General features: G+C 38.7%; 1 protein-coding gene across 2 annotated transcripts in view; it reads left to right on the top strand.

Annotated features, from left to right (window-relative positions):
* Positions 1-12,169, top strand: part of HOOK3 (hook microtubule tethering protein 3) — an 87,124-nt gene that overhangs the window by 716 nt on the left and 74,239 nt on the right. For both annotated transcript variants that reach the window (XM_028526357.2, XM_028526356.2), the window contains exon 2: positions 5,174-5,259. In XM_028526357.2, the coding sequence (XP_028382158.1) occupies positions 5,174-5,259 (86 nt within the window). The remainder of the gene's footprint in view (positions 1-5,173; positions 5,260-12,169) is intronic.

Raw genomic sequence — 12,169 nt, 5'->3', positions numbered from 1 at the left:
GATAGAGGCACTCGGGACCCCTGGTTACGACGCTCCTCGCCTTTGTTGTGTCGTTCTCGGTTGGTAGAGCACGGCCCCTTAAGGGCTGAGCCAGCCCACTAGAAAAAGAGGTACTTTTAAGGGAGGATAGGAAAAATACAATAAGACACCCAGAAACACTATTTAAAAGGCTAGATGCATTTTAGCGATTAAAAAGCAAGCGGTGTGGAGGTGATTATTAAAGGTAGTACAGATAAAAACAAATCTAGAAGGTATTTGGGAATCAACCATGGAACTCGACATTTCAGGGGCAGCGTTGTGAGATTCTTATGTGGAATTACTAAACGCTTATTAAAATCCTCACATAAAGTAAATATGTGTTCGATTCTGATGCCCCCGTTCGTGCCTCGAGCAGCCCCTTCGAGAGCTGGACCTAAAAACCCCTGATTATGTGTTTCTCACTGTGGTATCGGTTCCTGGGGTGTGTGCGCGCGTGTGTAGGGGTCTTCAGAGCCACGGGATAAACCTAGTGCTTCTTTCGGGAGTTTTCGTTTTATTCATTTCTAAAAATGTTAAATATCATTTCTAGAATAAAATACTGGTATGTTTATGGAGGTGACTACCGTATTTCTATTAACATTAAAGGTAAAACACAAATGTCAAAGAAATTCTCTTAGCGGTGCCTTGATACAAGTTCAGATCCCTGGAGTATAGACGTGACTGTCCTGTGTGGGGGCATATTGGTGGGAAGGTTAGAGAAGCATTATTGTAACAAACGTAATGAAAATAGTATGATGTTTTTGAAATTTGGCTTCTGTCATGAATCACGCTATATCTTCTGAAACAATACATACAGTGGCAGAGCTTGATAATACTCATGAATTTTTATATCGGGCCATTCTTGGGATTTCAGGCTGTTTGCAGTAATATTAACATACAGCTTACAGTTGTAATGAGTTCCAACTTCAGGCTGAGAGATGAGTTTCACTGCTGTATTTTAGAGGAGAGAAAAACTGATAAGCTGCACAATGTGGCCAAGGTTTGGCTAGGCAGAGAAGAGATAAAAGAAAGAATTACCACATTCTTTGGTATGTGGAAGGAATAGGTTTGGCAGAGGTTGTAAACAGAAGATTAAGGATCTTTCTTAAGATGTGCATTTTTGAGTCTGTACAAAGTAGAGCCTCCCTCCATGCTAGAAAAAGAGGCAAGAGGGCAAAGATGAGGAAGCTAATTGAATTGGAAGTAGGGCTACATTGTTTAAAGTCTAGAAAGAGGAGTCATGGAAACAAAGAGGTGTGTTTCAAAGCCATCTGCTAAAAGATAGTAGTGCAGTTATTTGAGTGAGAAATGCTAATAAAAATAGTAGAGGAAGAACACAGGGGAGTTTGAAGGGCTGCTAACAGAAGGACACAATGTCAGAGCATCTATTTAGAATCTGGTAAAATGTCAAAACAGGTAATCCAGGTTATCAGCTGTTGAGAGAGGTCAGGGAATATAGCAAAAAGAAAAGCTTTTTTGAAATGCCACTGGAAGGCTCATCAAGGACAATTTCTGGAAAAGATAAGGTGAGAAATTATCAGGGACAAAACTGGAGAACAGGGTTCATACAAAGATGTACAAATCTAAGATTTGGAAACATTTTAAAACATTATACATTGAAATGTTTCAAAGCAAAGTTGAGTTTAAATGCTATGTTTGTTCTCTTTTAGTTTTCATTATAAAAAGCAAAGTAAGTGTGTGTGTGGAAAATGTTTGAGGTAACTGAAAATGTACCTTCAGGCTCGTAGCTCCCCTCCTGTCTGGAGGCCAGATTAATGCTGAACAGAATCCTAAAATTAAATGGAAGGGGAAAGTGTATGCAGTACACTCCAAAGATAAGTCTCTTGTTTAGAATAACTTACTTTATTTTACATAAACTTATAGCCAAGTTGTGTGGTGGTTTCTTTGCACATGGCAGGTTAGAGGGTAACTACAGTATTCAGCAAAATACATACAGCTGTCAGTAACATAGAAGATGCAAAAAATCAAAGTTTAGTCTGGGTGAGTCAGCCGTTGAGCTGAGAGTCTTAGATAACTTCAAGAGCTTCCATTATGATCCTGAATCTCAAATAAAAGTTTATTGTAACTACATAGCATTTAGCTTGAGGTTAGAGGTTATAGTACATTTTAGAAATCCTTCCACTAGAAATAGTAAAAATAATAAAAGCTCAGCACTTAATGGAATGACTGTTAGTCACCTATGTAGAATTTGTTTCTGTGGAACATCTCTTTGCCCTAAATGCTAAATAAATTGCTGTCGTATCAGAGAGCTACTAGCCCAAGAGCCAGATGTTTCAAATTTTTGTTGAAAGAGGAATACTTATGAAAAGATCAGTATTCCTTCTTCCTACACCTGTCACCTTTGTTTTAAATAAACTGTCCTTTGGACCATGAAAAGAAGAAAAAAAGAGAAAAAGTATCACCCCACAATGGAAAACATCTTAAACTTAAATTCCAAATCAAAGTTCGTGCTTCAAGCAAGTTCAGCCGGATGTGCTTGAAAATTTCCACTCTACCTCCTCTCCCCACCCTGTGAGTCAAAAAAGGTTTCTTACCTGTTAGAAAAATCTGCCCTGCCTAGTACACCTGTCAGCCTAATTTCTTGAGTTGTACATGAAAAGAGTGCTTTTTCCTAGGTTTTAAAGACTAAAAAGCCAGAAAAAATCTGGGAGGTTACCAGTTAATGGCAAGCAGCTGAGTGGAAAAAGAATTATCATCACATTGGCCAGTACATTTCTTCTGGGAAACCCACTCACATTAACATATCCTTAAAATTTTCATACTGCTTACTTAGCAGCCTATAAGGTGCACACTAGTATGTAAAATTAGGGAGGGGAGGGTTTTATGATGTGTTCCCTTCCCATTCTCTGTGCTTTGTTTAAGTCCATTCTGATAATTTTTGTCTTCTAATGGACAAATAAAGAAATCAGATATATGAAAGTTAAGGCGCATATTTTTTAAAGCTTTAAATTATTTTTAATAAAGAGAATATAACGTGGTAATTAATAGTATAGGTTCTTGACATGAGACCACCTGGATTCAAATTCTGATTTTTATTTCATACCATGGGTGACTTTGGACAAGTAGTTTCACCTCTGTGTTTTGATTGCATTCAGTTTAGAACTAAGAAGGGGTTCTTGTGCTTTACTGCTGATTAACAGCATTGGAGGGCTCGTTAAAATACTGAATGCTAGGCCCCATGTCCAGAGTTTGTAATTCAGTAGGTCTGGACTGGGGCCTGATATTCTGCATTTCTAACAGGTTTCTAGGTGATGCTATTGTTAGTGGCCTGGGGACACCATACTTTTAGAACCACTGCTCCACTGAAGGGTTTGTTAACCTTAGCATTATTGACATTTGGGGCCAGATAATACTTTGGTGTAGGCCCTGCCTGTGCATTATAGGGCATTTAGTAGTGGCACCCCTGGCTTCTATCTGCTTGATACCATGAGCGACCACCCAGTTGTTACAACCAAAAATGTGTCGTGGGCAGTAACATTGCCTCTGGTTGAGAACCACTGCTTTAGAAATAACTAAGTCCAGGTGATCTCATGCTTTACTCTTCTCATGCTTTTGTGTGTGTGTTTGGGGCGGGGGGGGGGGGGGGGGAGAGTGATGTGGAGGTTGGGTGGGGTTAAAATGGCTTCTTAGATTTAAAAAAGAGGTTATGACTCCAGGTAAAATGTTGTGCCTTAATGCAGTTAGGTGCAATTATCTTTAAATTTTATTGTACTGCTATCCTGAAATATCTTATAGATGTATAATCCAATCAGTAAAAATGTGTGTGAAGACAGATGGTCACCCAACTGTTAGTCCCAATATTTCCAAGGTCACTGCAAGGTGAGCAACAGCAAGAATTCCTTTAATGATGATACTGATTCTCACCAGAATCTGTATGGTCTTTATGCAGGGGTGGGCAAAGTAGGTTTGCAGTTGTTCACATGGAAAATAATACAATAATTAATAAATAATACAAAAATAAGCTGTGTCTTGCACACTCACAACTGTAAGCCTACTTTTGCCCACCCCTGTACAATGTAGATCGCATGGCCTCACTCTCCTGCTAACCCCTTTGGCTTTTAGGATAATGTCCTAACATCGCTTAAGAGGTTTTGTACAACCATGCTTTGTCTTTAACTCTCTTTCACCATTTTGTTCTTTTTTTCTGTTCCATCTCTTTTCCAGTCTCTGCCTCCCTACCCCCCAATTCATACCAGCTGCTTTCCATTCCTAGATTGTATCTTACTCTAACTTCTAATCTTTGTGCTTGCTGTTTACATTTCCTGTGATACCCTTTCATTTTACTGACCTATAAACTGTGTGAGAGCATGGCCTGCATCTGTCTGTCCTCAGTGATTTATTTCCTTCTGAGGCCTGCTTGCACTGCTGGGTATAATCATTGCTGGCTCAGCTGTATTGTCTTACTCATGGAAATAATTTTGGCTGTTTTTTGGCCACATCATGTTGACCATACAGAGTTAGTTCTAATTCAGAATGCATTTAAAATCAAAGTGAATTAAATACCTAACCTAACCATAATGTGACTTCTACATTTGTGTAGATATTTTTAGCTTTAAGCAAAAGAAGCCTCAAGCTAGCCAGGCTTAAACAAGAGATTTATCTAACATAACAGGCTTCAAGGTTTTTTAATTTAGTGGATCGGTTTTGGCCTCCAGAACTTAGTTTTTCTATGCCTGTTCTCTGCATTCCATTGAACTGGCCTCATCCAGAGGCGATTCCCTTAGGAGACTGCTAGTGGCAATTGAGGCAGCGTGTTGATTCACTTCAGGAGGAGATCGCCTCTCCTTTCCCGGAAGTTCAAGTACGCATTCTCTTGCATCTCTTTGGTCCAAATGGTCTTCGCCCTACGCATCCCTGAATCAGTCATTGGTAGATGGGATGAAGGTGCCATAACTGTCTTAGATTGATCATCTGTGAATAGAATGGATGCTGGGAAGTTACCCAGTGTCCTTTACTATTTCTTTTTTGCCAAAGGGAAAAATTACAATAACCTGAAGGAAACTTCCTCTAAGAGAAAATAATTCCAACTCTCTGCCTTTTAAACTTATTGAAACTCCCAAGAGCTGGTACTCACAAATAGAAGTCTAAGAAATCTTCTGTATAGTTAACTGTAGAATCTTTTTCCCCCCTTCAGATCCAGACATTTAATGTGGATGCACCATGCCAGACCGTGGAAGATTTAACGAGTGGGGTTGTGATGGCCCAGGTTCTTCAAAAAATGTAAGCATAAATTGCTTTATTTTTTGCATGTCATTATACATGGGTATTTGATTAAATTAAAACATGAGCAGAAAATAAAGTGCTTATGTGAGATGTATGTTGCACATAATATAAAAACTGTAAGCAAGAGTGATAGCTTTGATGGCATGTACTTGTTTAGGTACAGATTGGCCGCAAGATAATTAGGGCTGTAATAATTATAATACTCCAGTGGTTTTAGCAGAATGATTTGTTCTTATGTTTTTTAGCATAAATTTGGCAGGTAACCAGATTTTGCTATTGTAGAAGAATCTAGGAGGCTTACTCCAAGTAATAATGCTGAAATGTAACTGAGTTTTTCCCTAACCATCCATATGAGATAATTAACAACCATCCCCCTATGCTCTGTATCCCTTTTAACCATTTGTATTCTTTTGCAAAGTATGTTAACACTATGTTATATACCATATATTTGCTTGTTTGTTATTTGCTGCTGCCCCCGTTCCCCACCCACCCTCCCCCAAACACGTATACTTGTAAGCTCCTCATAGAGGCAGGGTGTGTTTTTGTTTGCTGTAGTGTCGTAGCACCTAGGGCAATGCCTGGTGTTTGACTGAACCACATGAAAATGACCTTTTTTTTTTTTTTTGTAGATAAAAAAATGGTCAAATATTGGCAATTTCTTTTAAGATTTTTAAATTTTTATTTATTTTCTCTTTTTAGTGAGAGGGGAAGGGAAGGAGAAAGAGAGGGAGAGAAACATTGATGTGTGAGAGAAAAACATTGATTGATTGCCTCTTGCACCCCCCCCAACCAGAGTCCTGGCCTGTAGCCCAGGCATGTGCCAGCCAGGAATCAAACTGGTGACCTTTCAGTTCATAAGCCTCCTAGAAGAAGCTAAGAGGCTTACTCCTAGTAATAACGCTGAAATGTAACAGTGAGTTTTTCTCTAAGCACCCATATAAAATAATTGACAACCATTCCCCTATGCTCGGTTCGATTCCTAGTGAGGGCACATGCCTGGATTGCAGGCCAGGTCCCCAGTAGGGGGCATGCAAGAGGCAACCACACATTGATGTTCCCCTCTTTCTCCTTGCCCTCCCCTCTCTGTAAAAATAAATAAATAAAATATTTTTTAAAACCCCAGAATTTGTTGAGTTTCATGCAATTTGGGAGATACTTTTGTCTTCTGAAGGCCTGGGCACTTGTCAACCTGATGATATTAAAAGATTTGCATATGACTAGCGAGGATTTCCTGCTCTTCTATTGAGAATCATTGCCGTCATTAATTCTTGCTGTTGCTCACCTTACAGTAAGCTAGATGCAGTTGCCCATCTGAGAAGCAGTTCAAATGCCAGCATTTCAGAGAATCTGTGTGCCTTTAGCATTGGGAGCTCATGCTTAAAAACTCTAGCTTGCTATTGCTTTCTTTTGTAACTTATGTGGCACATCTTTCCAGGTATACAGGCATACAGACTTTTTGATAGAGCTCAAGAAGGCTCATTTGAAACCTGACCAGAGTGATCTTGTGATTTTCATGGTCACTTCTGAGTGGTGCCCTAAAAACTTTTAGCCTTTGAATGGCCTAGAGAGTTTCACTGAAGTTCTTTTTTTTTTTTTTTTTTTTTAACTTAAATTTATTTATTTATTTTTAGAGAGGGGAAAGGAGGGAGAAATAGAGGGAGAGAAACATCATTGTATCGTTGCCTCTCACATACCCGCTATTGGGGACCTGGCCCACAACCCAGGAATGTGCCTTGACTGGGAATCAAACTGGCAACCCTTTGGTTTGCAGACTGGCACTCAGTCCACTGAGCCACACCAGCCAGGGCTGAAGTTCTTAATAAAAATTATTTGTGGGTGTGTAGACATAGCTAAGTGAGCCTACCAAGTATGTGTCAGTGAATGAATTTGTTGCTTAAATTAGTTTGGGTAGGATTTCTCACTTGAAGAAACCAGAAGAAAGACTATATCAATTTACCAAATGAAGGTCAAAAGAAACTATTGTATTCTACAAAATGGTTACCTTAATTTACTGAAGTCTTGTGGGCATATTTCTCATAGATACTTAGATTTTTAACTTTTTTTCCCAAAATGCTTTCCTTTTTCCCTTTTGTTGAGATATAACACATACAGAAAAACATACCTAAAAAATGATGAGTTTATGTTTGTATATCTATATATGTTGTATGTATATCTATACATGCATCCATGTGACCATCACCCAGATTGAAATATAACATTTCTTGCACCAAGATTCATTTCATGGCCCTCCCTAATCAATATCTCTTGCCCCAAAGATGCTTGTGACTTCTACATCATTAGTTTTTCCTGTTCTTGAATATCTTATAAATTTAATCATACAGTATATACTCTTATTTCTAACTTCCTTCACTCAATATAATGTCTGTGAGATTCATTCATACTGCTGCATATCATCTCTTTTAAGTAATTCTATAGTATATTCAACTTCTCTGGAAGTACAGTTCCTCTGTTTTCAGTTTGATATTTATTGAACAGCTACTTGGATCAAGCACTGGTAATGCAAAGATAAGCAGCAACTCACAGGGTAATTGCCTTCAGAGAGTTTATAACCTGGGACAAAACAGATTTTAAATAACCATGAAAACAAAATTGCTACTATAGCAAGTTCTGCAGAGGAGGAATACATAGTGTTATGAAAGTTTGTAAGAGGCATATTTAACTTAGTCAAGGAAGTCATCAACATTCTACCTGAGTAAATAAAGATATATTGAATCTGACAGATCCTTGGAAACAGGTTTCTTAGCAAAGGGAAGAGCACATATAGAGGCCTTATAGGCCAATGGTATATGGTAACCACCACCATAGAAAGAAAGAGGGTCCAAGTGGCTAGAGAAGAGAGGGGGAGCATGATACAAGATGAGGATGGAAAGGTGGGTGGAGCCAAACCATGTAGGACTTGTGTCTTTATTCCAAGGGCCATGAGAAGCAATGGAGGGGCTTTATTTTGGGGGAGAGGTTAACATAGATTTATATTTTGAAAATTGTCTGGCTACAGGTATAAAATGAATTGTAAGAGACAATAATAACAACAGATAATCGATTTTAAAGAAATTTGTAATAACTCAGAAGGGAAATGATGGTAGTTTGGACTAGGAGGTAGCGAAGGAGATCAAGTGGATAGACTCAAAATGGAACAAGAAGTCAAATTTCAATGATTGATACGGGCTAGTAAAAGGTAGTTATCAAAATTGACTGTTAAATTTCCAACTCAAGCGAATACACAGAAGAGGGTGCAAACCACTGATGTGGGGACACTGAAAGGGGATCTGATATGAAGGAGAGCTGGATGCACCATGAGGAACAATGTTGGGGAACATTGGCTGTTAGTGGTTCTGAGACATTAAGAGAAAATGCAAAGTTAACAGTTGACCATACAGGCCTCGAGTTCCGAAGAGGAGTCTAAATCTGGAGATAACCTGTTTGCATATTTTTTCATCCAAGCTGTAGATGTGGACGGTGTCACTCAAGGAAGAGTATGGGGTAAGAAGAAAAAATGCATAGCCTAAGCCTTGAAGAACTTTAACATTTAATTGTTGGTTAAAACATTAACTCGCAGATGGAACAGGGAGTTATGAGGAAAGTCAGTAAAGTAGGTATGCTGAGAAGAGAGTTTTACTGGAAATAACAAATCTTTTCACTTTGAGTTGATAAATGAAAAACTATATATCTTTGTAATTTTAGTAGAAATTTAATCAAATCTGAACAGATCTAAGTAAGCTTATTGTTAGTATAACTTATTTTTTTCTCAATTTTAGAGTCATTTTCTGTTCCTCTGCTTACTAGCTTCCCAAATTCTGTTGTTGCCTTCTCTGTCTGTTCACGTCCCCCTCATTTTTACTTTTTCAATTAATAGACTTTTTTTAGAGCAGTTTACGGTTCACAGCAAAATTCAGCAGAAGAGTTTGGATGGGAAGGTTCTGGAGGTAGATAGTGGTGTTGGTTGCACAGCAGTGTGAATGTACTTAATGCCACTGAATTTAAAAGTGGTTTAAGTGATAAATTTTACTACAATAAAAGTATTTTAAAAATTGAGTGGAAATTATGACAAGTTTCCACGTGTTTCCTGCCCCACCACACACAGAGCATCCCCCACTATCAGCATTCCCAGATGAGTGACATGTGGGTTAGAGTTGATGAAGACACATCGTTACCACCCACATCCCTAATTCAGAGTTCATTTTATGCTTTACATTTTGTGGGTTCTGACAAATATATAATGACATGTATCCACCGTTATAGTGTGTCACGGTTTAGTTTTACTACCCTAAACCTCACCTTTGTTCCACGTAATCATTGCTCCTTCCACGGCTCCTTGCCAGTCACTAAGTCACTGATATTTTTACTGTCTACATAGTTTTGCCTTTTCCAGAATGCTCTGCAGTTGGGATCATACAGTATATATAGCCTTTTTCAGATTGGCTTTGTTAAACAAAAATTTTAACTTTGACGGCTGAAAGTCTTTTTATTTTTTTATGTACTTTTTCCATTACCATTTTTATACTTCTATACCTTCTTCCACCTCCATCCACCCCCTCCTCCACGCCTACCCTCCCCACCCCCCCCAGCAATCATCTCTCTGTTGTCTGTGTCCATGAGTTCTTTTTTTCTTTTTGGCTCAATCCCTTTGCATCCCCCCTCCCTCAGAGGGGCTGTCAGCCTGCTCTATCTCTGATTCTGTTTCTGTTTTGCTTGTTAGTTCAGTTTGTTCATCAGATTCAACATACAAGTAAAACCATATGGTACTTGTTCTCTGAGTGGCTTATTTCACTTAGTGTAATATTCTCCAGGTCCATCTGTACCATCACAGAGGGTAAAATTTTCTTCTTTTTATGGCCTAGTAGTATTCCATTGTGTGAGTGTACAACAGCCATTTTATCCACTTATCTAGAGGTAGGCATCTGCGCTGCTTCTGAATCATGGCGATTATCAATAACACTGCAATGAACATAGGGGTGCATATATCCTTTTGAATTACTGTTTTGGGTTTCTTTGGATAAATTTTCAGAACTGGAATCGCTGGGTCATAAGGAAGTTCCAATTTTAATTTTTTGAGGTAACTCCATACTGCTTTCCACAGTGGCTGCACCAGTCTGCATTCCCACCAACAGTGCACAAGGTTCCCCTTTCTCTACATCCTCGCCAGCACTTGTTTTTTGTTGATTGATTGAGAATAGCCATTCTGACAGATGTGAGATGGTATCTTTTTAAAAGAAAGGGTTTATTAGACTATTGCTAGCAAAAAGGAAGACCAGTCTTGGGGTATGGAGTCTAAACCACCATCAGCAGCATGGCTAGGAAGAAAATACAACATATCCCTCAACCCAGAGTTTTGCGAGCATTTTTATACATCAGGTAGGGCAGAGAAAGATGTGAGCTGTTCTGAAAGAATTTACATTAGCTGTAGACAAGGGGAATGGGAGGAGCTGAAGCAGGGCCCGTTCAGCAGAGTCCATAAAGCTCACGCGTAAAACCAGAAGTTGGGGCTCCTAGGGTTCAGTGGCATCTGGCTGGTCTTCCTTTTTAGAAATAGCCACCTTGTGGTGATTGCTGGGGAGAGGGGGATGTAAGGGGACTAAATGGTAATGGGGGGAAAAAAAAACAAGAAAGATTGAACTTAAAAAAAAAAAAAGGAGAAATAGCCACCTGGAAGTTAATAATTCCAACATACACTAAGGGGTGTGAGCAGTCTTGTCTTGGTTTTGCACTGCAGTTGTTACCTGATAACCCCTTTTTGTCTTTTCCTTGTACCCTCTGGCCTGCCGTAATTTAACTTAGGACATTCAGAATTTTCTTTGTCAGCTAATTTTTCACTTGGCAACATTACATTTAAGGTTCTTCCCTGTGTTTTTGTAGCTGATAGCTCATTTCTTTAAGCACTTCCCACCCTGTTTCTTTCAATAAATCACACATTTTTAAAGAATAGAATTTAATACATTTCACCACAGTCAAGATAATGATCATATCAATCACTTCAAAAAGTCTTTCAATCCATTTTTCCTGCCACCCCTTTCCCATCTTCAGGCAAACACCGATTTGCTTTCTATTACTATAGATCATTTGCATTTTCTAGAAATTCATATCAACGGACAGTATATTTTCTTTTTGCTTTTTAGATTTTATTTATTTTTTTGAGAGAGGGGATGGGAGGCAGAAAGAGAGGGAAGGAAACATTATGTGCGAGAGATTCATTGATCTGTTGCCTCTCGCATGCCCTCAACTGGGGACCTGGCCTGCAACCCAGGCATGTGTCCTGACTGGGAATCAAACCTGTGACATTTTGGTTCGCAAGCCAGCACTCAATCCACTGAGCCACACCAGCTGGGTCTGTTTTATTTTTTTGAGGGAAGAGACGTGGCTTCTTTCATGAAGCATAATTATTCTGGGATATGTTCCTGTTTCTGCCTGTATTCACAGTGTCTGCATACTGTGTTGAATGGCTATTGTATAACCTATTCATGTATTCATCTGGTGATGAGTATCTGGGTGATTTTCGTTTTGGCCTATTACAAATAAAGCTGCTGTGAACATCAGTGTACAAATCTTTGCCTATGTAGACATATGCTTCCATTTCCCTTGGGTATAGCTAACTCTCTAGTAAATATTTAATGGCAGAGAACCAAAATTTTTTTATGTATTTAAAAGATTTTTAGAAAATAGGTGTAAGAAATAAAATATCTATAAAAATACTAAGGTTTGCTGATAGAAATGCCATATTAAGGAATGGAATCCAAATACAGTGTTTGTTTTGGACCCAATCTTTTTTATTTATTTATTTATTTTAGATTTTATTTACTTATTTTTAGAGAGGGAAGGGAGGGAGATAGAGAGAGAGAGAGAAACATCAATGTGCGGTTGCTGGGGGTCATGGTCTGCAACCCAGGCATGT

The sequence above is a fragment of the Phyllostomus discolor genome, chromosome 11 (genome assembly GCF_004126475.2).
Source record: "Phyllostomus discolor isolate MPI-MPIP mPhyDis1 chromosome 11, mPhyDis1.pri.v3, whole genome shotgun sequence".
Classification (NCBI taxonomy): domain Eukaryota; kingdom Metazoa; phylum Chordata; class Mammalia; order Chiroptera; family Phyllostomidae; genus Phyllostomus; species Phyllostomus discolor.
The sequence above is the reverse complement of the archived record's forward strand: the minus strand, read 5'-3'. Positions and strand labels throughout refer to the sequence as shown.